Source organism: Schistocerca nitens, chromosome 1 (genome assembly GCF_023898315.1).
Source record: "Schistocerca nitens isolate TAMUIC-IGC-003100 chromosome 1, iqSchNite1.1, whole genome shotgun sequence".
Classification (NCBI taxonomy): Eukaryota; Metazoa; Arthropoda; class Insecta; order Orthoptera; family Acrididae; genus Schistocerca; species Schistocerca nitens.
This window is the reverse complement of record NC_064614.1, coordinates 650050524-650077216: the sequence shown is the minus strand read 5'-3', so window position 1 is coordinate 650077216 and position 26693 is coordinate 650050524. Positions and strand designations below refer to the sequence as shown.

Sequence of the window (26693 nt, the reverse complement as noted above, 5' to 3'; positions counted from 1 at the left end):
GACACCTGCAGTTGAGCTTTATAGGTCAATGGAATTGTCTGATTCCAGTTTTTGTAGTTGCAGATGATGGTTTTTTGGTATCTACAGCTGCAGTTGAGCTAATTAGGTCAAGGGAAACATCCGTTTCCATTTTTCGTGGTACAGCTATGGTTCGGCTATATAGGTCAAGGGAGATATCCGATTCCTGTGGTTTTTGTTGGTATTGTGGAATGCTGTAAATTTATTTCTTGATATTTTCTATTTTGGGATCATGCAGTGTTTTTTTATTGTTGTATATTTAGCTTGTCCACCTCCTTCCCCTCCCCCCCCCCCAGTTTCCTGCAGTTGTCCCATTAGTTCCTTTTTATTTTTGGAGTGACACATTATTGTGTCATTTATAAGTGTTTTGCATTTATTGCCAATTGTATGTAGTGATGTCACAGTCGCCATATTGGATACAGTGAAAAGAGTGGTTTCTGCCTTGTTGATGATGTCCTGGGTCATAACAGGCAGGTGGAATCAGACGCTTCTATAATGCCGTCTTAAGAACTATTTGACGTAAAAGTGCACTCATTTTCCATAAAGAAAAAGAGAACTATAAAACTTTACCAGGGTGTGTGTATTATCTAACCACAATGTTTTTGTTGGCGACACTTATCGTGAGCATTCATGGGAAGTTATGTTGGTGAAACAGTTGGTGTGTATAGCCAGTGACATATTGTATTTTTTTCTTTGGATTGCAGGAAAAATATTTTAAGTGTTTAATGTACAAAGAACTTTAAGAGGTTGGAGACTGTTCACTTAGAAAAATCCTGGGGCTAGAAAACCGGCCATTTGGGGCCAGAAAACTGGCCATTTATACCATTATTTAACCCTTCAGTGGGCACGCCTTTCATACTTCCATGAGTGGGTGCATTGTGGCTGTTACACCGCAATTAGTATTACATTTTTCACCTAAGGAAAAATAATCTTTATATAATCTCCAGTTACATTTTATTGGAGAAAACATAACATTACCTGGCTCTATAAACATAATCTTTTATTTATTTGTTGCCTTCACAATTGTCTATTATTGTCATTGTAATTTATAACAAACCGATATTCTTTATTGCCTTCATGGTTCTTTTAATTATATCACTTAATTGCACTGATTCTTGTGAAAAGACAGTAACAAGGGAACACATTATGAAATGGAGCATTCATAAACTGCCTCTCCTGTTTATGATTGTGATTAAACTAGTCAACTTCCATCTGCAGTTCACTTTCACATTGCACATATTTTGTATCTATGACACTATGTTTCTTGCATACATTTTCCTTGCATTTCATATATACTGTTTTCGTTCTGTTGTTGTAAATGCCTGCCACATGTGTAACAAATTCCAGGTTCTGTTGGCTCCTTGGTCTTCTCTGCTTCGTGCCTATACTTGGTCAAGAAGGCGTGAATATCCTTGGGAAGTTTCTCAAGTAACACTCATTGATTCAAATGTTCTTCCATTAGGTCCAGAGCAAGATGTTTAAAAAAAAAAAAATCATCATCTTTCTTTGTTATCAGGATTGTTGAATTTGAAAATAATGTTTGCATTTATCCCAGCAATATCTAGATATCTGTAGAAAAGTGCAAGTAGCCATCGTCGCATTATTCTGGAAGTACTGTAGGATGAGCACATCTGATCTACAGTCTACTCCTCCTTCGGTAGCATTGTAGTGCAAAGTCACTCTCAATTTATTAGTCTCTTGATATGTTTCATTTGTGCTGTACATTGTTGAGACCATACAAAAATCGTTTTGAAGACCGAAGAGACATGACTCTACTTCTCGGGTTTTATTTGCTTGGAATTCTTAAGGTATTTCCTTCTTTTTTTTCATGGTTCCCAAGAAAGTCAAACCTTTGCCGAGGAGATTTTCAGCCAGAGGGTAGCTATTGTAGTAATTGTCTGTCGTAAGATTTCTGTTTGTTTCCTCAGTTGGTGTCACTAATCTTTGCACAGTGTCATCAGGCTTGTTAGACTTCAGATAGGGTCCTGGCATCTGCTTGCCACAGTAAATTTCGTAGTTCAGGGTGTAAAATGTTTTGGCAGCACACAAGGCACAAATCTTGATCCCATATTTTGCAGGCTTATTAGGGATATACTGTACAAATCCGCAGTGTCCTCTGAAAGGATGCAACATCTCGTCAATAGTGACAAACTCACTGACATTGTAGTGAGCAGGCAGTTGTTGACAAACTCCTGATGGAAGTCGTGAATAGGTGCTAGTTTGTCACTTTGTTTTCTTTTATTCCAGGTACCCAGGTCGTTCGAAGCAGAAAGCGAAAGCTCTTGTAGCTGAAGAGAGTTTGTAAAATAATCATTCCTGTACCATCTGCATCCCACAGTTCACAGCAATTCATGTGTCCTCCTTTCTTTATACCTATTAGATATAATGCACCTAAAAGAGCCTTTATGTCTGGTTTTGTGATGTCTCTGCAGTCTCGTTCTCTTGAATATTGAACTACAGCTCTTTTACTATTCTGGATGTATTGGTTTGTATTTTCTACAATGTTTTCAATCATCCCATCAATAATAAATGGTTAAAATGTATTTTTCACTTATGCAAATAGTTTCTTTATCTTTTGGTACGTAAAATTGGTAATCATCTGTTTGTTGTCTCCCCTCTTCAACCAGGTGGTCATCTGTTTCCTCTGTTGATTGTTCGGAGTCACTGATGTGGTTTTCTTCTTCGATAACTTCCTCTTCCGACTCAGATTCACATCAACCTGACAATTCTTGTAATTCTTCTGACAATTCTTGCAATTCTCTCTCATAGTCTTCAGGATTTACAGTGCTGTCTTTTTCTCAATTTCCACACTTTTATGACACCTAATGAAACATGTTTTTATATTCATTATATACTAATATAAAAGGAAGAATGCCTTGAGGCGAAAGAAAAACCCAAATATGGAAAATACTTACATCACAAGGTGCTTAGCGGCAAACACACTGCAAATGTAACACTCATGTTTCAAAGAACAATAGCGACGAAACTGCTGACAGCATGAATTGCACAAATGTAGTAAGTGGTGACATCTGTTGAGAATAACAAATACATATCTGGACATGGACACAACTGTAATGCTATTTGTGACACTAACAGAAAACGAAATCTCGTGGCTGACTGCCGCAGGGTTAAAGCATTACTGGCACATTTTTTGGACCATATTTTGATAAGTAATGAGTAGCTTCACTCACATCTGGGAATAAAGGGTAGTCAGTAGAATTGTGCTATAACACATCTGTAGTTTTTTCTTCCTGTCCATAATTGAGGTAATCTGCTGATCTCTCAATGCTTAAGGTTGAATTGCAGAGTAGTCACGGAGATACGAGTACTGTACAAGGCTGGCCATAAGGCCCTGGGGTGGTACAGTTTCTACTCAGTAGTTTAGGGGAATAAATCTGCAACTATCATCATCTTCAGAATTGTTGGTTCTCTGGTTTAAACCCCCTCCCCTCTCAGACCATAGTACTGTGTGAACTGTGATTGTTTCTGGGAATGATTCATGTTTCCACCCATCAAGCGAGATTAGACAATCTAAAGTAACTCGAGATAACTTCCGAACTTGGGCAACAGTTGTCATTGGTGTTGACACTTTCAGCTGACACATAGGATTCCAAAGCTTTTGCCCCAGACACCCAATTGCTCTTTGAGGGCAGTTGCTAAATGTAGAAACAAGGAAAGAAAATAAGCCATTGTGGCATTAAAACAGTGTTTAAACTGACAAAACAGTGACTGAAGCTGACGGCATGATAGAAAGTAAGCCATTAGCACATCTGCACTGCACACTGAAAAATACCAAAATTCCAGCAGTATGGTGCAGTTGGCACTGGAAATGATATGGTTACAGTTTATGCTGCACTGGCTGACTGTGCGAGCGTATCTGTAATAGTGGTTAGAGATTATTCCAACACCCAGGGTATGAAACCATATGGTCAAGTCGTGCCCCGGCATGATGGAGTGTAATCCCTTGCTGAGCTCATCCATTGTCTTTCACACAAGATCAGTGTCGTAGCAATTTACCCCATAATATGTTGCAGTGTAATAATATAAGAAGTCTCATTCACAAATGCCTCTTCTCAAAGTATTTACTTGCCCAGATGATGATGATGATGATGACATTCAGTGTTGGTAAGGCACAGTGATCTCTACTGTTGGCAGTAATAGGTAACATTCGGAATTTCTCTACATCACTTTGTACTAACAAAATGAGATTTGTAAGTGTAGTAAAACTGTAGCAAAGAAGAGTAATTTGTGAAAGTTTTGTTTTTGAACATAATGTACATTGTATTTGACACAGTAGATGCAATTTTTTACTCCACCATAAGTGAAATATGTCCACAACCTATCATAAGACCCATTTACAATGAAAGTAAATGCTTGATTTGATTTTGGCAGGGAATTTAAACAGCTTTGGTCCAACCCGCCACTGCCTGTACCGAAACAGAGTTTATTGTGCAGTATTTCTCCCTGTATATCTAGTGAAGCCAACCAATGCCCTTAAAAAGTGCAAGGAGTCCATTTACCAGTTTTTTGTTAGGCAATTTCTTGAGGTCTAGTTGTCCCAAAAAATCTGTTTCTCTTGCTCTCGTGCATTCGAAGATGAGGTGCAGTTTCTTCACTCTCATCACAGATCCTACGTTTCTTCCGTTATACCCATTGTATGCAGGTGTTTTTTTAAATTCCCATGGCCAGTCATCAGTCCAACCATGAGTTTAATCTCTTTCCTGTTCAAGCCCAGGATTACAGAGCTTCTTTTAAAACACAGCTTTGGTATCATTACCTTACCATATTTTTGTTTATAGGCCTTGATCCAGTATTCTGCATGCAGTCTTCTAACCCAGTTCCGTAGTTCTTGTTTGATCATATCCTTGGTGATTGTCGGGACAGGTTCCGGTCCACTGAATGGAGTCTTTTTCCCATCATGATCAGCCTGTCAGCTTGTTCATTGCCACAGATCCCTGAGTGACCAGGGACCCCACACTAGGTTTACCCTATTGCTTCCCCCTAGCTCCACAAGACCCCTGTGACATTCTGCAACAATCTGAGACCTTGTTGCAGGAGCTGCCAATGATTTCAGGGCTGTCAGGCTGTCTGAATAGATGTAGATGCTACGGTCCTTGTAACACCTACGCCTATTCTCCTCCACACACACACCCACACACACACCCACACACACACACACACACACACACTGATTGCAGTAATTTCAGCTTGGCATACCGAGGCCAGTTTTCCTAGAGTGCTGGTGCCCTAGCTTTTTTTCGCACTGCTCCCTGCTTCCAATTATTATATTGTAAGACTTGTTGAAGCAGTTGGGAGTTGTTATATAGTCGACCTGCATTTCCCCATCCATTCCTATATTTACCTCACTTACTATTTTAGTGTGTGATTGTGGATATCCCAGTGAGATCCAGTTATTACCAGTTTTGAGTGTGTGTGCACCAGCTGCTGCCTTCATCTTGATCCAAAGGTGTAGTGGAGGCATGCCCAGCATGGCATCCATCCCAGCAGTTGGTGTGCTGCTAATTCCGCCGTTATGTCTAAGCAGGCCAGTCTCTGCACCTTAGCAAGCTCCTTAGCTGCAGCTCGCTGTTCTACCTTCTTCCACCACACTATGGCCTCGTAGGAAATACCTCTTGGGGCTTAGGCCCCAGTTTTAGCCACAAGCCCATCGGGTACTCACTAGAGTACCTTTCACCCTGGAGCAGATGCTCCTAATGTGAGGGGTCCATATTAGTTTCTCATCTAAGGTTACCCCTAGATATTTCACTATCCCCTTAACTGGTAGAGTTTCATCGAAGAGCTTCAGATTCCAACTTGAGTGTTGGATATGCTTCTTCATGAATGGTACCACAACAGTCTTCTTAGGATTAACCCTTAGATCCTGTTTAGTGCACCAGCCTTGCACTGTGTCCAATGCATCTTGTGTCATATTCCTAACTGTGTCAGTAAATTTGCCAAGTATTACTATGACAAGGTAATCTGCGCATCCTTGGTAAAAGCATTGTTTGGAATTTAGTTCCTCAATGAGTTCGTTCACCACTAGATTCCATGATAAAGGGGACATAACTCCTCCTTGGGGACAACCTCTAGTGGTGTCAATTACCATCTTTTCATTCATCATGGTAGCCTCTACCTTCCTTCCACTAAGCATGGCCCTAGTCCGCCTACATAACCTCTGCTGCCATAACCATGGAATCGAAGTTTGTGTTACTGAAAGCCCCTTCGATGTACAGGAAGATGCAGAGGGCTATTTCTTGAAAGTGAAGTACTTTCTTCACCCTCCCAACGAGTTGATGCAGAGTTCTCTCACATGATTTATCTGGCTAATATGCGTGTTGATTTGAATGTAAAGGAGCCCTAATTAGTCTCCTCTCCATGACGTGTACATTAACCAGTTTTTCCAATGTTTTAAGAATGGAGGAGGACAGAATGATTGGTCTCATATCCTTGGCCTTGGTATGATCAGTTCTCTCTGGCTTTGGAATAAAAACATCCTTCACTGCCCTACAGGCATTGGGAATGGTTTCTACTACTAGGCTAACCCTGAATAACCTGCATAGGACTCTTATGAGATTCTCTCCTGCCTGTTGCAGGAGAGGTGGAAAGATTCCATCTGGGCCAGGCGACTTGAACAGTTGGAATGTTCCCACCACCCACTGGATTTTATTGAAGTCGACACACTCTTTGGCTGATTCCCAGTCCTCTCTGAGTGCCTGAGAACCATTGTCTTTCAGAGATCACATTCTGGCGTGTGTTATCTGCCAGAGCATATTGAGGAAAGTGAATTTTGAGGAGCAGTTCAAGCATCTCATGTGTTGCCTTAGTGTATTCCCCACCCTCCTTCCTCAACATACCTATTCGGCACTCTAGTGAGGATTTTGTGAAGTCTGGCTTGAGCAGCTGTGCCTCAGCTTTCTCACAGAATGCCTTCTTTGCTTGTCTAATTGCAAGGTTGCAGTTGACAAGGGCCTCATGATATTGTGCCCATCGTCCTTTACGTCTTGCAAGGTTAAACAGTCTTCGCACCTGTTTTCTTTGCATTTCCAAGCTATTGTTCCACCTTTGGCACGCTCCTGTTTGTGCACTTCTTGGTGCTTGCACAGCTGTCCTGGTATGACGTCACTGTGGCAGAGGTGACAGCCTCTGCTACTCCCTCAAACTCTACTGGATTCCTCATCGAGGTTTTAATTTTCGATAAGCTTAAGTCAAGGTCCCTCCTATATATCTCTCAGTCTGTTTTCTTGGGATTCCTATGGACTGTGGTATGTCTGATTCCCATGTCAACCTTGACTTTAATATACATGTGGTCCGATGAGTATGGCTCTAACACAATGTGCCATTGTTTGTCATAGCTGACCATCATCATGAAACTAGAGGTTAAGTCAGTTACTTCTTCCCTTCTGCTATTCCTGAATGTAGGTTCATGACTTCTGTTCAGGACCTCCAAGTTGTTAGACAAGAGAAATTTAAGACGGTACTCACCTCTACTGTTGGTGTCCTTGCTGCCCCATACTAGGCTGTGAGCATTGGCATCACATCCAACCAACAATTGGTTGCCTTGCTGATGGCAAGCTTCTGTCAGTCTCCTCACCTCCAAAGGAGGAAGAGAGCTGTCTTCTTAAGGAAGGTATGCTGAGGCGAAAACTATTTCTCTCGTGATATCTTCCTCACATTGCTGCATCCTGATAGTCACCAGGTCCCTGGAGCAGAAATCCATCATTGGCATGAAAGAAATTCCATTTTTCACATAAATGCATGTTCTTGAGTTTCTTAGATTTCTAGCCTAAATCAGCTTACATCCAGTGCCACCGAGCCCCGATACACCCCCTTTATATAAGTAGGGTTCTTGTATCAGGGCCATGTCCACTTCCTGTCTCCCCAGGCAATGGCTCAGGTCAGCAGTGACACCTTTACTGTGCTGCAGATTAATCTGCAGCACCTCCCATCTCCCTCTTGCTGCCATAATTGACTTTGAGATCTTTGATTACCCTGAAGCTGACATGTGAGAACCCTAAAAACAATTTCAGATCTTGCTCTCGCATCGCCTTCAGGGACTTCTCTCCGACCTCCACCACCAGGGTTCGTCCTTCCAGTACAGCCTTCTGGTTGATTACTCTCCAGTCCTCTGTTGAGACTTTTGGATTCTGGACCCCTATTTTCTCGAACAAAGTCTTTGGAGAGACATCCTTAAAGGATCTTTGGTACCTATATTGATACCTTTGCCGCCTTAAGCAGCTCAGCTGCCGTCTTGACCAGCAGCTTCGCATCTCCCACGGGGATATTATGGTCACTTTGTCCTTGAGCCATTCCACCGTATGCACCCCCTCACAGACAAAAATGAGGGCACTGCAATCTTGATAGACCCTCCTGAAATTGGGTCCTGTACCAGCACTACCCCCCCCCCTTCCTCCCCCCACCCCCCCTCCACCCCACCCCCCACCCCCACCCAATCTTCTCAAAGATGGCCATCTGTATGAGCTCCTCCTGCTGCGAGGTGATGCCTACCAGTGGATAGCCTTCCTGGATAACTGCCATCTTAAAAACCGAGACTGCCATACTATAGGTCTGTTTCCCTATTTCTTGCCTCGGCTTTTTCGGGGATCGCTTATCCAGAGAGGAGGGAGTCTTGATTCCTCCCTTATCATCTTGTTACCTGTATTTGATGTTGTGGGGGTCTACTTATCCTCTTCAAACTGAGACAGTTTTTCTTGGAGGTCTTGAGCCCTTTTAATTCCCCCCCACTTATGTTTGGGAAGCCATTCTTTTCCTTTGTTTTGTTTCTGTTCCCTGAGAAGTTTCCTCCTCTGGGCCCCAGACAAGGCTTTAATGTTGATCTGGTCCAACTTCTCAGTTACAGTTCCCACTTCTTGCTCAGGTCTAGACCCTGATTCAGTAGTGGGAGTGCATTCCATCGGCCCTGACCCCGATGTTTGGGTGTCTGAGGTCTCAGTTTGCCCTTCAGTTTGTTTCAATTTATTTTCATTTGTCATATCCATCTTGGTCCCAAAAGATTTGGGGATCTACATGGTCCACACCACGTAAACCCCGCGCAGTGTAAGGCTACTTACTCAGGGAGGTCGCCTGGTATCCCTGAGGCTCCATTTGTGACACATCTTCCCATCTGCCATGCACCCTTCGGAACAGATTGCATCACACCTTGGGTTGGGGAAGGGAATTAGGTAAGGACTAGGAGTGGATAAGGAAGACAGGATGTTGTGGGACACTCTTAGTCTGATCCGTCAGCTAAGGCCTTTCCGGCAGTAGGTCCTCTACCTTTGACATTGCCCTCAGCTTCACACGAATACGCAAGCCTCTCCAACCGCACGGACAGTGCTTCGCCAATGTGGTGTCCCCCGGAGAGGAAGTAAATGCTTAATGTAACAAAGATTTCTTTCCTTTAAAGTCAATTTTTGAAGTTAGCAAACGGAAGAAGTGACATGAGGTTAAATTTAGAGAATGTTATTGTCATATGTGCCATGATGATACATAGCAGTAGGTTCATATCTATTTAAGTATAAAATTTGTTAACGCATTATATTTTCTTATTTGTGTTGCTGTTATCGGACATCAGAATGCTATTTTCATGATTTGGCCCATTATAGTGGCATATTTTCTACTTTATCATTATTTTTATCTTTCCTACTATGCCATATGTCTTTCAAAAATTGATACCCAGAGATTGTTAATGGACGCAGTTGTTAGTGACAAATTTGTCTGAAAACTGTAGTCATCATAGTAAATATAAAATATGTAACATCATTGTTCTGAAAATAGTGGATACAAAGTAGAGAAAGATACAGTGGTCATTAGTTTAATGGTCTTGCGCTATATTCGCCAGTTGCCTTTTGGGATTGATGTATTGTCGGATTTCTCTCAACTGTTATCTTCTCAGAGTATTCATTCCTAACACTCACTTCTGCTCAGGGCTGAAAGGAAATGCTCATAATGCCGTCAATCCCAAATCTTAAGATGGGAAGCAGAATTACTGAAACTGTAGTAAGAATAATGTTGAATATCTGCAAATTAAGAAAATAGTTTCCAAAACAAGAAAATAAGCTGTTGCAGTCCTTTGAGACAACTTGACAGCTAATCTGGATTTTTTTGCACTCATGCTATTCTGATACTATACTTTAATGTGTTGGAAGCAGTGCAGTTGATATTCATGTTTTTATGCAAAGGTTTTTGTACTGTTGTTTTTCTAAGTGACAGGAATTTTATTGCTAACCTTGTAATCATCTGTTACTAAGTAGTTTCCATGCAATTTAAATTTCAGGCACCCCGGGCTAAAATGAATCAGCAACGGTCACGGCGTTTCAGAGCTTCTAAGGAAAGTGTTGAGAAAGTTCAAGAAATGGCTCGTATTCGATCAGAATTGGCAGCAAAGGGTTGTATCCTACCACCAGAGAAACCAAAGGAGAGCCACTTTGACAGCAACTGCATTACTCCTGTAAGTCACTTTGCAAATGTGTTTTTCATGTTGTAATGTATTTATTTCTAATGTTCAGGCTTATGCTTTTGGGAAAAAGGTACATTACTGTTAATCCAAAGCTCAAGAATATTTGCTTACTGTTAGGGTGATGCGAAGAGAATTCATAGTTTAGATGAAAAATTAAACCATTCTCTTCCGCAGTTGTGTGAGGAAAAGTATGATTTCCCCTGGCTGCAGAATAATGTCATATGAAATTGGATCACTAAGAGAAACACAGCAATTATTTTGTGCAACATTGTTGTGGCTGGAACATTTAGCTTTTATAGAAATGGTGTCATGCAACAGTTGCCATGTGTAAAGGCGTCTGGACATTAGAACAGAAATGTGAACTACTGAATAAACATGTTGCACTTGTTATTGTCACTTTTGAACAACAGAAAGATGTAGTTTATTTATTCTGAGTATAAGGGCAAATCCCAAGTGAGCTGCCCTTGGATATGTCAGATATTTATAGAGAAGACTGTATCAACAGTAGCAACATCTCCAAGTGGTGCAAATTCTTTGAAGAAGGCATATGTCTGTGCCTTGCTGAAGAAGGAATGTTTGCCTTGCTGATTTGCTGTGTTGTGTGCAACTAGTAACAGCTCTAACACCACTAAATGTCACTGTCATTGTGCAGTGCTTCAGAATAATGAATAAATGTTCAATAATGATTGAGTAAATTTAGGATGTTTTATTCCAACTACTTTAATCACTGCTAAGAGTCTAGATCAGGCCCAGTGATGTATTTGTGTCTCATGCAGCAGTGTTGCCAGTGCTTGCCATAAACTATAAAGGGAATGAAAAGAGGTGTGTCAGCTGCTGGTTCTATGCAGTCAGTGAGAGAGAAGCAGACAGACAATATAGTTCAAAGTAAAGGTTGAAGGAATAGTGTCACATTCTCCAGTCAGCATACTATAGGCTCTGAAATCAAAATGCGTTTGAAAGAAACAGGCAAAGATTTGGAGAGTCAAAACTATTGATTTAAGTCCATTAATACTAGTAGGCCTCAAACTAACCACACCTCATAACCTGTAAGATATTTGGCAAAAAATCAAACATTTGTGACAGTCACAATTATAAATTTAATTGCTGCTCATTTCACTTGTGGAAATTTAAGCTCTTGTGTTATGTCCTAGCCTCACAACAACATTGTAATTCATGACACGTTAAAAAAGAAACTGTCAAATATTTGTGACAGCAATGAAGAAGATAATGGATTAAATTTCAGCCTCTTGTTGTTTATGTGTATCTACACCTACATGACTACTCTGCAATTCACATTTAAGTGCTTGGCAGAGGGTTCATCGAACCACAATCATACTAACTCTCTACCATTCCACTCCCGAACAGCGCGCGGGAAAAATGAACACCTAAACCTTTCTGTTCAAGCTCTGATTTCTCTTATTTTATTTTGATGATCATTCCTACCTATGTAGGTTGGGCTCAACAAAATATTTTCGCATTCGGAAGAGAAAGTTGGTGACTGAAATTTCGTAAATAGATCTCGCCTCGACGAAAAACGTCTTTGCTTTAATGACTTCCATCCCAATTTGCGTATCATATCTGCCACACTCTCTCCTCTATTACGTGATAATACAAAACGAGCTGCCCTTTTTTGCACCCTTTCGATGTCCTCCGTCAATCCCACCTGGTAAGGATCCCACACCACGCAGCAATATTCTAACAGAGGACGAACGGGTGTAGTGTAAGCTGTCTCTTTAGTGGACTTGTTGCATCTTCTAAGTGTCCTGCCAATGAAACGCAACCTTTGGCTCGCCTTCCCCACAATATTATCTATGTGGTCTTTCCAATTGAAGTTGTTTGTAATTTTTACACCCAGGTACTTAGTTGAATTGACAGCGTTGAGAATTGTACTATTTATCGAGTAATCGAATTCCAACGGCTTTCTTTTGGAACTCAGGTGGATCACCTCACACTTTTCGTTATTTTGCGTCAACTGCCACCTGCCACACCATACAGCAATCTTTTCTAAATCGCTTTGCAACTGATACTGGTCTTCGGATGACCTTACTAGACGGTAAATTACAGCATCATCTGCGAACAACCTAAGAGAACTGCTCAGATTGTCACCCAGGTCATTTATATAGATCCGGAACAGCAGAGGTCCCAGGACGCTTCCCTGGGGAACACCTGATATCACTTCAGTTTTACTCGATGATTTTCTGTCTATTACTACGAACTGCGACCTTCGTGACATGAAATCACGAATCCAGTTGCACAACTGAGACGATACCCCATAGGCCCGCAGCTTGATTAGAAGTCGCTTGTGAGGAACGGTGTCAGAAGCTTTCCGGAAATCTAGAAATACGGAATCAACTTGAGATCCCCCGTTGATAGCAGCAATTACTTCGTGCGAATAAAGAGCTAGCTGCGTTGCACAAGAACGATGTTTTCTGAAACCATGCTGATTACGTATCAATAGATCCTTCCCTTCGAGGTGATTCATAATGTTTGAATACAGTATATGCTCCAAAACCCTACTGCAAACCGACGTCAATGATATAGGTCTGTAGTTCGATGAATTACTTCTACTACCCTTCTTAAACACTGGTGCGACCTGCGCAATTTTCCAATCTGTAGGTACAGATCTATCGGTGAGCGAGTGGTTGTATATGTCTGCTAAGTAGGGAGCCATTGTATCAGCGTAATCTGAAAGGAATCTAATCGGTATACAATCTGGACCTGAAGACTTGCCCGTATCAAGCGATTTGAGTTGCTTCGCAACCCCTAAGGTATCTACTTCTAAGAAACTCGTGCTAGCAGCTGTTTGTGTTTCAAATTCTGGAATATTCCATTCGTCTTCCCTGGTGAAGGAATTTCGGAAAACTGCGTTCAATAACTCCGCTTTAGCGGCACAGTCGTCGGTAACAGTACCATCGGCACTGCGCAGTGAAGGTATTGATTGTGTCTTGCCGCTTGTGTACTTTACATACGGCCAGAATTTCTTCAGATTTTCTACCAAATTTTGAGACAATGTTTCGTTGTGGAACCTATTAAAGGCATCTCGCATTGAAGTCTGTGCCAAATTTCGCGCGTCTGTAAATTTTAGCCAATCTTTGGGATTTCGCGTTCTTCTGAACTTCGCATGTTTTCTCCGTTGCCTCTGCAACAGCGTTCGGTCCTGTTTTGTGTACCACGGGGGATCAGTTCCATCTCTTACCAATTTATGAGGTATGAATCTCTCAATTGCCGTTGTTACTATATCTTTGAATTTGAGCCACATCTTGTCTACATTTGCATAGTCAGTTCGGAAGGAATGGAGATTGTCTCTTAGGAAGGCTTCTAGTGACACTTTATCCGCTTTTTTAAGTAAAATTATTTTGCGTTTGTTTCTGGTGGATTTGGAAGAAACGGTATTGAGCCTACCTACAACGACCTTGTGATCACTAATCCCTGTATCAGTCATGATGCTCTCTGTCAGCTCTGGATTGTTTGTGGCTAAGAGGTCAAGTGTGTTTTCGCAACCATTTACAATTCGCGTGGGTTTGTGGACTAACTGCTCGAAATAATTTTCGGAGAAAGCATTTAGGACAATCTCGGAAGATGTTTTCTGCCTACCACTGGTTTTGAAAAAGTATTTTTGCCAACATATCGAGGGAAGGTTGAAGTCCCCACCAACTATAACCGTATGAGTGGGGTATTTATTTGTTACGAGACTCAAATTTTCTCTGAACTGTTCAGCAACTATATCATCGGAGTCTGGGAATGTTTGGGTCAGGATGTGACCACAGAGCAGTGGAGGACGCTGCCATTCATAGGTCAGGGAAAGGTGCTACTTCCTCACCGGGACATGGGGGGGCGGGGGGGTGACACATGCGATTGGATTTGGGCGGGCCATTAATGAAACATCCCTCTTTACAAAAGCTCTTTATTCATTTTAGTGCAGGTAGGAGATTACAGCATGCAGGGCGCTGTTGTCCCTTGATGAAATTGGTGATACCCTGGGTGCCAAGTGCTGTAGTCAGCAACTACCAGCTCAAGAGTGAGTACAGCATGTACCAGGGGCGACAGGCAGTAGCGTCAGTGAAGCTGCCCCTGAAGCACAGCTCTTAGCAGCCTGACTCACTCATGGTCACCGCGTACCACACCCGAATAAGTGGTGTTAAAATTGTAATATTCAGCTCAGACATAGTCGAAGGGTATGCCGACACTGAGCTGTGATCAGCAACGATACAAGCCTTCAGAAATCTGTCTACAGTAACATAGCGACCAGGCCACTCGCAGCCCAGACTCAAATGTGCGTATTACTAGGGAAGTGGCCACAAGCAGGTGGTAGTCACTCAGCAGGTGATTCATCAAGAAGTCGCCTGCTTATGGTCTCCAGCTCAGGCAGTTGCCTGCTCCTACTGGAGACAAGGTCCTTGGTAGGTGGCTGGATACCTTATATGGCACTGCAGTGGTCTCCATCTCGAACTCAGTACCTGATGGAGATGGCAGTGGTCAGTATCACATACACACCTTGGATACGATCATGTACAGAGGACACTGACAAGCATTGGAAAATGTCTGAGAATGATGGTCTGATTTGGGGGGGGGGGGGAGTTATTTATGAGAGTCTTCTCACCAGTATTACTCCAACAGCAGCATCCTCACCCCCCAAGGAGATAACATTGTAGCAGCTGGGTACCATCATTGTGTGGTGGTGACTTCTTTCGTTCTGCTATTCTTGTTTAGTCAGTTCCTGAAGAAGCTTAGCCGGATCAGTAGTACTGTCCAACTTCACCCATCAGAGGTGCTAGTTAGCTTTTTCCATTTTATCAGCTTCCTCAATAAGCTTTCTTTGGTTCTGAATATACCTTCCTGTGAAACGGTGTCTGGGCTTCAGAGCTCTGCATTTATGTTACAATAACATTTGCTTTCAGACAAATGTATTTATTCGTAGTTTTATGAAATATTTTGTGTGTTTACTGAGTATCCCATGTTATGTTTTGCTGTTTCTCATTTACTTGGGGTTGTCTTAACAGTTGGCTGTTGGACCTGTTCAGAGTTTTTTTATGTTCTTTGTTCAGTGATGTAAACTCCTTTCCTAACAACCCATCTTCAACCTCAGCATCATCTGTTTCAATGACATAATAATGTGGCGAACTGCTTTTTTTTCTTCACATCTATATCTGCATATGTTCATGATACATATTTTGTCTCTTTCTTAACAGTGGAAGATCTCTCGGCTGATAACTTGTTTCATAATAATATTTTTTGCTTAATCTATTTTTTCTCATGTATAAGAAGTTTTTTGTGTCTGGCACTTTTGGTTCCAGCTGATTCCTGTACCAGTTTTCCCATTGAAAGTACCTGTGGGAGGCAAAGTTGCTTTGTAAAATTGTGTAGTTATCAATATTTTTAAGACTCAATTACTTTTATCCCAGCTTTGATAAAAACATCGCTTTTCAAAAATTTTGGTCAAGTTGTTTTTAAGATTGAATGAGCATTCTTTCAAAAGCTGTGTAAGGAATGGTCTAAAATGAGTCGTATTGTAACTCACCACTTCGGCTGGTGGTTTATGACAATGTGGAAATGTAAACTTAAAATATTTGACAATGTTGGACATTTGTTAAATTACAACAGCCCAAATTCTGGATTAGAACAGGAATCAGATGTTAATAAATTCCATTTGTTGGTTTACTTGAATAAATCAGCTCTAACTTATGACCATGGTCATTTTGAAAATTCTGATGAGATGAAAGTCTCATGTAAATTCCTTGCCTCCATGATACACTGAGAGCATTGCTATCAGTTCTTCTGTAGGAGTTAAAATACTTGGCCATTATATTGACTGCTGTTTTAGTGTTCTGCATTTTGCAATTTCTGGAGGCAATGATGGATTCCTGTTTCCTCTCCATTTCTAATGGTCAAACAATTATGAATCCACGCTGCTTTCGTAAGTAAATTGAGCTCTATTGAAATTTCAACTTTGTATTGCCAGTACAGTAGATCATCAGTTATGTGTAATAGGGTTTTGATAACAGATTTTGCCAATAATTAGTCTTTTATGAAATTGTGTTGTACCAGTGTTCATAGGAATATGAATCAGACTCGCACTGAGTTACACACACAACTGTACATATATATTTTGTGTCACAAATCTTGCAAATTACAAAAGAACTGACTACATAGCTAAGTTTGAAAAGTTGTAAATGACCAGTAAAGTTGGTGTGCAGTCTATTTTCATCATTTTTTTCTTTCTAAATCTAGTAGACATTTTAAACACAACATTAGGACAGCATCACATAGCTGTCTCTTCAATATGGTCGTTTTTCAGCACATTTATTGTTTTTATGCTCCTCCTCATCATTTCTAGGATTTTGACAGTTGATTACACTAGCAGTTATTTCATCATGTGACAATACTTAATGGCCAGGGTCACCGCCATAATCATCATCACATTTGAGCCACTCGTGAATATTTTCTTGATCACATTCTGCTGAAGATTCTTTAATGAATTTAGTCAGCTCAGATACATATTGGCTGTTTCGTAGCTTTTCTAAATCAACATTTATACTCTTCAAGCCACCCAACGGTGTGTGGCGGATGGCACTTTTCGTGCCACTGTCATTACCTCCCTTTCCTGTTCCAGTCGCGTATGGTTTGTGGGAAGAACGACTGCCGGAAAGCCTCCGTGCGCACTCGAATTTCTCTAATTTTACATTCGTGATCTCCTCGGGAGGTGTAAGTAGGAGGAAGCAATGTATTAGATGCCTTATCCAGAAATGCGCCCTCTCGAAACCTGGACAGCAAGCTACACCGCAATGCAGAGCGCCTCTCTTGCAGAGTCTGCCACTTGAGTTTGCTAAACATCTCCATAACACTATCACGCTTACCAAATAACCCGGTGACGAAACGCGCCACTCTTCTTTGGATCTTCTGTATCTCCTCCGTCAGTCCGACCTGGTACCGATCCCACACTGATGAGCAATACTCAACAATTAATTTTATATGATCATTCCACTACAAATAGTTCCGTATGCATACTCCCAGATATTTTACAGAAGTAACTGCTACCAGTGTTTGTTCCGCTATCATATAATCATACAATACATCTTTCTTTCTATGTATTTGCAATACATTACATTTGTCTATGTTAAGGGTCAGTTACTAAAATGTAAACTTTCAGTAGCGAGCCAGTGTGTGTGTTGGACCTTCCATCAAGCTACGGACCCCCTTGAAGATGTCTCCCGCAGTCGGAGACGAAACGTTGGGAATCACCTCAGAATTCATCAACTGACCACGGCATAACAGCCCGGATAATTATAATGGACATAAGGGTCAGTTGCCACTCCCTGCACCAAGTGCCTATCCGCTGCAGATCTTCCTGCATTTCGCTTCAATTTTCTAATGCTGCAACTTCTCTGTATACTACAGCATCATCCACGAAAAGCCGCATGGATCTTCCGACACTATCTACTAGGTCATTTATATATATTGTGAAAAGCAATGGTCCCATAACACTTACCTGTGGCACGCCAGAGGTTACTCTAACGTCTGTAGACGTCTTTCCATTGATAACAACATGCTGTGTTCTGTTTGCTAAAAACTCTTCAATCCAGCCACACAGCTGGTCTGATATTCTGTAGGCTCTTACTTTATCAGGCGACAGTGCGGAGCTGTATCAAACGCCTTTCGGAAGTCAAGGAAAAAAGCATCTGCCTGGGAGCCTGTATCTAATATTTGCTGGGTCTCATGAACAAATAAAGAGAGTTGGGTCTCACACGATCGCTGTTTCCGGAATCCATGTTGATTCCTACAGAGTAGATTCTGGGTTTCCAGAAATGATATGATACACGAACAAAAAACATGTTCTAAAATTCTACAACAGATCAATGTCAGAGATATAGGCCTATAGTTTTGCGCATCTGCTCGACGACCCTTCTTGAAAACTGGTATTACCGGTGCTCTTTTCCAATCATTTGGAACCTTCCGTTCCTCTAGAGACTTGCGGTACACGGCTGTTAGAAGGAGGGCAAGTTCTTTCGCATACTCTGTGTAGAAACGAATTGGTATCCCGTCAGGTTCAGTGGACTTTCCTCTGTTGAGTGATTGCAGTTGCTTTTCTATTCCCTGGACACTTATTTCGATGTCAGCCATTTTTTCGTTCATGTGACGATTTAGAGAAGGAACTGCAGTGCAGTCTTCCTCTGTGAAACAGCTTTGGAAAAAGGTGTTTAGTATTTCAACTTTAAGCGTGTCATCCTCTGTTTCAATGCCATCATCATCCCAGAGTGTTTGGATGTGCTGTTTGGATCCACTTACTGATTTAACGTAAGACCAGAACTTTCTAGGATTTTCTGTCAAGTCGGTACATAGAATTTTACTTTCGAATTCACTGAACGCTTCACGGATAGCCCTCCTTACTCTAACGTTGACATCGTTTAGCTTCTGTTTGTCTGAGAGGTGTTGGCTGCGTTTAAACTTGCAGTGAGCTCTCTTTGCTTTCGCAGTAGTTTCCTAACATTGTTGTTGAACCACGGTCGGTTTTTCCCGTCCCTCACAGTTTTACTTGGACGTACCTGTCTAAAACGCATTTTACGATTGCCTTGAACTTTTTCCATAAACACTCAACATTGTCAGTGTCGAAACAGAAATTTTCGTTTTGATCTGTTAGGTAGTCTGAAATCTGCCTTCTATTACTCTTGCTAAACAGATAAACCTTCCTCCCTTTTTTATATTCCTATTTACTTCCATATTCAGGGATACTGCAATGACATTATGGTCACTGATTCCCTGTTCTGCATTTACAGAGTCGAAAAGTTCAGGTCTGTTTGTTATCAGTAGGTCCAAGATGTTATCTCCACGCGTCGGTTCTCTGTTTAATTGCTTGAGGTAATTTTCGGATAGTGCACTCAGTATAATGTCACTCGATGCTCTGTCCCTACCACCCATCCTAAACATCTTAGTGTAGCAGTCTATATCTGGTAAATTGAAATCTCCACCTAAGACTACACTCGTGGAAATTGAAATAAGAACACCGTGAATTCATTGTCCCAGGAAGGGGAAACTTTATTGACACATTCCTGGGGTCAGATACATCACATGATCACACTGACAGAACCACAGGCACATAGACACAGGCAACAGAGCATGCACAATGTCGGCACTAGTACAGTGTATATCCACCTTTCGCAGCAATGCAGGCTGCTATTCTCCCATGGAGACGATCGTAGAGATGCTGGATGTAGTCCTGTGGAACGGCTTGCCATGCCATTTCCACCTGGCGCCTCAGTTGGACCAGCGTTCGTGCTGGACGTGCAGACCGCGTGAGACGACGCTTCATCCAGTCCCAAACATGCTCAATGGGGGACAGATCCGGAGATCTTGCTGGCCAGGGTAGTTGACTTACACCTTCTAGAGCACGTTGGGTGGCACGGGATACATGCGGACGTGCATTGTCCTGTTGGAACAGCAAGTTCCCTTGCCGGTCTAGGAATGGTAGAACGATGGGTTCGATGACGGTTTGGATGTACCGTGCACTATTCAGTGTCCCCTCGACGATCACCAGTGGTGTACGGCCAGTGTAGGAGATCGCTCCCCACACCATGATGCCGGGTGTTGGCCCTGTGTGCCTCGGTCGTATGCAGTCCTGATTGTGGCGCTCACCTGCACGGCGCCAAACACGCATACGACCATCATTGGCACCAAGGCAGAAGCGACTCTCATCGCTGAAGACGACACGTCTCCATTCGTCCCTCCATTCACGCCTGTCGCGACACCACTGGAGGCGGGCTGCACGATGTTGGGGCGTGAGCGGAAGACGGCCTAACGGTGTGCGGGACCGTAGCCCAGCTTCATGGAGACGGTTGCGAATGGTCCTCGCCGATACCCCAGGAGCAACAGTGTCCCTAATTTGCTGGGAAGTGGCGGTGCGGTCCCCTACGGCACTGCGTAGGATCCTACGGTCTTGGCGTGCATCCGTGCGTCGCTGCGGTCCGGTCCCAGGTCGACGGGCACGTGCACCTTCCGCCGACCACTGGCGATAACATCGATGTACTGTGGAGACCTCACGCCCCACGTGTTGAGCAATTCGGCGGTACGTCCACCCGGCCTCCCGCATGCCCACTACATGCCCTCGCTCAAAGTCCGTCAACTGCACATACGGTTCACGTCCACGCTGTCGCGGCATGCTACCAGTGTTAAAGACTGCGATGGAGCTCCGTATGCCACTGCAAACTGGCTGACACTGACGGCGGCGGTGCACAAATGCTGCGCAGCTAGCGCCATTCGACGGCCAACACCGCGGTTCCTGGTGTGTCCGCTGTGCCGTGCGTGTGATCATTGCTTGTACAGCCCTCTCGCAGTGTCCGGAGTAAGTATGGTGGGTCTGACACACCGGTGTCAATGTGTTCTTTTTTCCATTTCCAGGAGTGTATAACATACTGAGGAAATTTATGTGAAATGTATTCCAGATTTTCTCTCAATTGTTCTGCCACTAATGCTGCTGAGTCGGGAGGTCGGTAAAAGGAGCCAATTATTAACCTAGCTCGGTTGTAGAGTATAACCTCCACCCATAATAATTCACAGGAACTATCCACTTCTATTTCACTACAGGATAAACTACTACTAACAGCGACAAACACGCCACCACCGGTTGCATGCAATCTATCCTTCCAAACACCGTCTGTGCCTTTGTAAAAATTTCGGCAGAATTTATCTCTGGCTTCATCCAGCTTTCCATACCTATAACGATTTCAGCTTCGGTGCTTTCTATCAGCGCTTGAAGTTCCGGTACTTTACCAATGCAGCTTCGACAGTTTACAATTAAAATACCGATGGCTGCTTGGTCAATGCATGTTCTGACTTTGCCCCGCGCCCTTTGAGGCTGTTGCCCTTTCTGTACTTGCTCAAGGCATCTAACCTAAAAAAAACGCACAGTCCACGCCACACAACCCCTGCTACCCGTGTAGCCGCCTGCTGGGTGTAGTGGACTCCTGACCTATCCAGCGGAACCCGAAACCCGAAACCCCACCACCCTATGGCGCAAGTTGAGGAATCTGCAGCACACACGGTCGCAGAACCGTCTCAGCCTCTGATTCAGACCCTCCACTCGGCTCTGTACCAAAGGTCCGCAGTCAGTCCTGTCGATGATGCTGCTGATGGTGAGCTCTGCTTTCATCCCGCTAGCGAGACTGGCAGTCTTCACGTAATCAGATAGCCACCGGAAGCCAGACAGGATTTCCTCCGATCCATAGCGACACATATCATTGGTGCCGACATGAGCGACCACCTGCAGATGGGTGCACCCTGTACCCTTCATGGCATCCGGAAGGACCCTTTCCACATCTGGAATGACTCCCCCTGGTATGCACACGGAGTGCACATTGGTTTTCTTCCCCTCCCTTGCAGTCATATCTCTAAGAGGCCCCATTATGCGCCTGACGTTGGAGCTCCCAACTACCAGTAAGCCCACCCTCTGCGACTGCCCGGATCTTGCAGACTGAGGGGCAACCTCTGGAACAGGACAAGCAGCCATTTCCGGCCGAAGATCAGTATCAGCCGGAGACAGAGCCTGAAACCAGTTCGTCAGACAAACAGGAGAGCCCTTCTGTTCAGCTCTCCGGAATGTCTTTCGCCCCCTGCCACACCTCGAGACACCTCCCACTCTACCATGGGTGAGGGGTCAGCCTCAATGTGAGCAGTATCCTGGGCAGCCACAGCTGTATCCTGATCGGGGGATGCGTGGGACAAGCTGGCCGGCCCCGACAAACCCCTGTCCGGATCCTCACATTGATGCCCATTGGCAACAGCCTCAAGCTGTGTGACAGAAGCCAACACTGCCTGAAGCTGGGAGCAAAGGAATGCCAACTCAGCCCGCATCCGAATACAGCAGTCGCAGGCCCTATCCATGATAATACTGTTGTGCAAAGAATGTCTGAGCTAATCTACAGAGAGTACAAACAATTCGACACAAAATTTAAATGGTTATTAAAATACAACATTGCCTAGTAAATGCAGTAATGCTACTGCTTGCGTACTGGTGACACACTGCTCGGCGGCACAGGGAGGCTATGCGATTTTACACTATTCAGGTACTAAAATGCGATGCTACAACTCTCAAATACTATAATACGCCCGAAATTTGTGAATTAAACAATGCAAGTACCCAAAAACACGCAAAGAAATTAAGAATTAAACTATGTAACAAATAAGTGATCTAAGAGTATATGACTTGCTGCTCGCAGCTGCTTATCCAATGGTGGCAGGGAGCACACTCATGCTCTTCATGTGCAGTGATACATCCCTCAGAAGGAAGGTGCTTATTCCAAGCTATTGTTCATGTAGTGTACTTGATAGTATCACAGGCTTCTGCAGACATATGTACAGCAATCTGTAGACTATTTCTTCGGACAGTTGCTGAACTATTTTCATATTCGCCCCTGATTAATACCGTACTATGCAATGCTTTTCTTTAATAATATTGGAATGTCCCAATGACATTTTTTTTCCATCAGTTGGAGGAATGAAGTAATGTTAGAAAAAAGAAGAAAAAAAAGCTTTCCATTTTCTCTTTTAAGTATATAGTTCTGAAGGATGACTTGAGTATTATCAGTCAACAGCAAAACATTTATATAATTTCAACTTGCAAGTTATCACACCATTCTATAAAAGTTCCTGTCTGCATCCAGGAATTCTTTTGGTCCTTCTAGGTGACTGGCAGCTTTTTATTCCATTAAAGCACCACAGATTAGTGGGCTTCTTCTGATCAATAAAGATTTGCCTGAACTTCATGTGCAAGTACCATAGCAATATTGCACGATTTATTTACCTTAAAACCAGGTACTGGTGATCTTCAAAACTAGGAATTTTGTTGATGTTTTGTTCTAGTATAAATCAATGTCCTTCTATTATGTGAACAAATTTCTTTCTAAAGCCTTGTAGGGTGAAAACAAGTAATTGCATGATAAAAAAAATGTTCAATTATGTTAACACTAAGCATGTGTACATGTCCTGTAAACTTGACTTATACCATATTTCGATAATAGAATTGTTCAAATGCTCTATGGAATGTGTAACTAATTAAATAACACATTTACTTGTAGCTGTCATTGTGAATGGCACAACAGCACAATCTGTCACAAGGGAAGTTTCAGATATCAACACAGTACAAAAACAATGATGTGTGATGAGAGGCTTTCCCGGCTTATGTGTTGTTTCCAGGTCTGTTGGGTGTCCAGCTAGATGCGATTGTTGAAGTGTGGGACTTCAATGATCGCATCTGGCTGGACACATGAGAGCCTTGGAAATAAAAACAATGATTCCAGTATGAGATTTTCACTCTGCAGCGGAGTGCGCACTGATATCAAACTTCCTGGCAGGTTAAAACTGTGTGCCAGACAGAGACTCGAACTCGGGACCTTTGCCTTTCGTGGGCAAGTGCTCTATGATCTGAGCTACCTAAGCACGACTCGCGCCCCGTCCTCACAGCTTTACTTTTGTCAGTACCTTGTCTCCAACCTTCCGAACTTTACAGAAGCTCTCCTGCGAACCGGTCTCGGGTAGCTCAGATGGTAGGGCACTTGCCCGCGAAAGGCAAAGGTCCTGAGTTCGAGTCTCGGTCTGGCACACAGTTTTAATCTGCCAGGATGTTAAAAAACAATGATGTTTGGCTTTGAGGGGGAAACTGTTGAAGTGAAGTGGCCAGTGAATTTGCTGACTACAACTCTTATAGTTACAGTTGATTGTTATTTGGGTAGTAACACCGTATTTGTTCAAACTACTCTGTGACTTCCTCTTTTCCATAAAACTTTCATTGCTATAGTATTGTAAATGCTTGTTGATAGGGTCTCTTAGTCTCCTATCCACTGCAGGAATGTTACTGATTATAAAGTCCTCATAAGCCATGATTGTTTCCAAATCATCACTGTCTTCTTTGCTTTGTTATGGCCCAGCACCTCTGATGGGTGAAGTTGGGCAGCACTACAGTATATCAGTAATTCGGGGGATATCGCCTATTCCAGTGTTGTGTTTCAACTTTAGTCTTTCAGTGCAGTGTGAAGTTCATCTTGCGATATTGCATCCTGCATCCCATCTTCATCCACTTCCTCTTCTCTACCTGTAATAACTATTCTATATATTCCTGCCACCTTTTAGTTCAACTGGTACTGAGCAAGGTGGCGCAGTGGTTAGCACACTGGACTCTCATTCGGGAGGAAGACGGTTCAAACACGGGTCTGGCCATCCTGATTTAGGTTTCCCGTGTTTTTTCTAAATTGCTTAAGGCAAATGCTGGGATGGTTCCTTTGAAAGAGCACAGCCGACTTCCTTCCTCATCCTTCACTAATACAAAGGGCAAGGCTAATTTCCTCCTCCATCCTTCCCCAAACTGATGGGACCGATGACCTCGGTGTTTGGTCGCTTTCGCCGAATCAACCAGTCAACCAAGCCTACTTAGTTTAAAAATTGGGTGTATGGGTTCTGCTTGCTTTAAGTCAAAATCGTAAAAATCAATTGGCTCATGAACGACACCGACCAGTCCTATCCTGTATTGTCGCTAGTGGTGAGAAATGTGTCCTTATGCTAACATAAGGGAAAAAAAGGAATGGTTGAACACAAACAAAGCAGCAACTCTGTATAAAAATATCTGTGCGAATCCACAAAGATAATGCTATGCATTTGGTGGAACAGTGGTGGTGCAGTGTACTACAAATTGCTTCTCTGAGGTGATTTAAAAGTGATTTCAGTGCTGCTTTGTCAACAAAGTGGCTATACAAAGTTCTCTTGCTTTCTCTGTGAATGGGACAGTAGAGGCAGAAAGCAACACTACATGAAAAAAGCTTGGCCCTTTGTAACGTGCGCTTCGGGCACACAATACTCATTAAAGCCTGTACTATGGTGAGTGAGTGAGGGGGGTTTACCTTACGAGACAGGATTTTTGTATAGATATTGACCGCGTGTACCTGAATGGTGGCAAATCAGACTTACACCCACTCTGTAATAACAATGATACGTCAAGTAAGTCCGAAATGCAACTACACGTCATGACGGACAAAAAGCAACACAGAAGATGCTACCAATTTGTTAATAATACGGTCACCAGCCTAATTAGGCATTAACTGAGTTTCTTCCCTGTACAAGTTGGTTTATATTCATGCAAAACAACACGTAGTAACACTGCATAATATAGTAAATTTTAGAACCAGAAAATCTATTGAACTGATAGTTTCACTTTCTGTACTGATATGGAAAAACCATGAATACATAACACTACACTATAATGTATACTACAAAACTTCGTACTGTCTATAGATCTGATTAAAATCGGGCATAGGTTACCCTAGAAATAGCACTTTCGAGCCACACACAAAATGTCAATTTTTATAAAGATAAAACACTGATAAATTTTGACTTATATATTGACTTTAACTTTTGCTGGTCAAACCAATGTGGAACACTTCAGAATTCAAATGAATAAAAAGGGGTAGGGGGGGGGGGGGGGGACCCTGGAACTGTTATGATTACTATATTAAAAAAAATTGATTACTGAAATTATCATGCGTTCAAGATTTCCAGTATATGAGTTACTACTCTTTTTATCTTATTTCGTGCTTATTTAAATACCTTTATATCTGTCTCGAAATAATTAAACTTCATTACTATATCAATATTAAAGTTATCTTTCAACTTCGTTAGACCTTCATTATTCATTTACTGGTTCATTAACAAAACAGTTCTTTAAACACCATTCTAACATAGTTAGGTCTGCAAGTAATTATTATTAACACAAAATTTAATTTTTCATTTTGGGACACTCGGATTGCACAACATTTGGAAAGGACCCTATCTAGGTTAGTTGTGAGGATAATTCAGTGATAGGAAAGTTCAGGTAAAATTTAAGTTGTTATTGAATAGTTCACTCTCTGGTCCAAACGAATACAGTACTAAAAGTTTCAACCTGTTTGTATCGATGCGGCGGTTGGCGGGCGGCGAGATGGCGAGGCACAGAGCACACATACAACCACAGCTATGGTTCTTGACGTATCGGCACTTTATTTCTTCATAGCGTCGCAATACTTTCCATTTAGTGCCTATGGAATTTTGCCATGCTGTGCGGGCGTTGGAATGGCGTACCCGAGGCTCAGTGAAACTACGTCTTCCAGGAGAGCCTCCTCGCTCCATAAGGTGTTGCTCAGACCAATGCCAAACTCCAACTACTACTGCTGAGCCCGTTGTGCCGTACAACGCCCGCGTGCATTTT

General features: G+C 42.6%; 1 protein-coding gene across 1 annotated transcript in view; it reads left to right on the top strand.

The window, feature by feature from the left end:
• LOC126258544 (5'-3' exoribonuclease 2 homolog) overlaps positions 1–26693 on the top strand; it is a 460812-nt gene that overhangs the window by 5106 nt on the left and 429013 nt on the right. The window contains exon 4 of the mRNA XM_049955650.1: positions 10292–10465. Coding sequence (XP_049811607.1) covers positions 10292–10465 — 174 coding nt within the window. The remainder of the gene's footprint in view (positions 1–10291; positions 10466–26693) is intronic.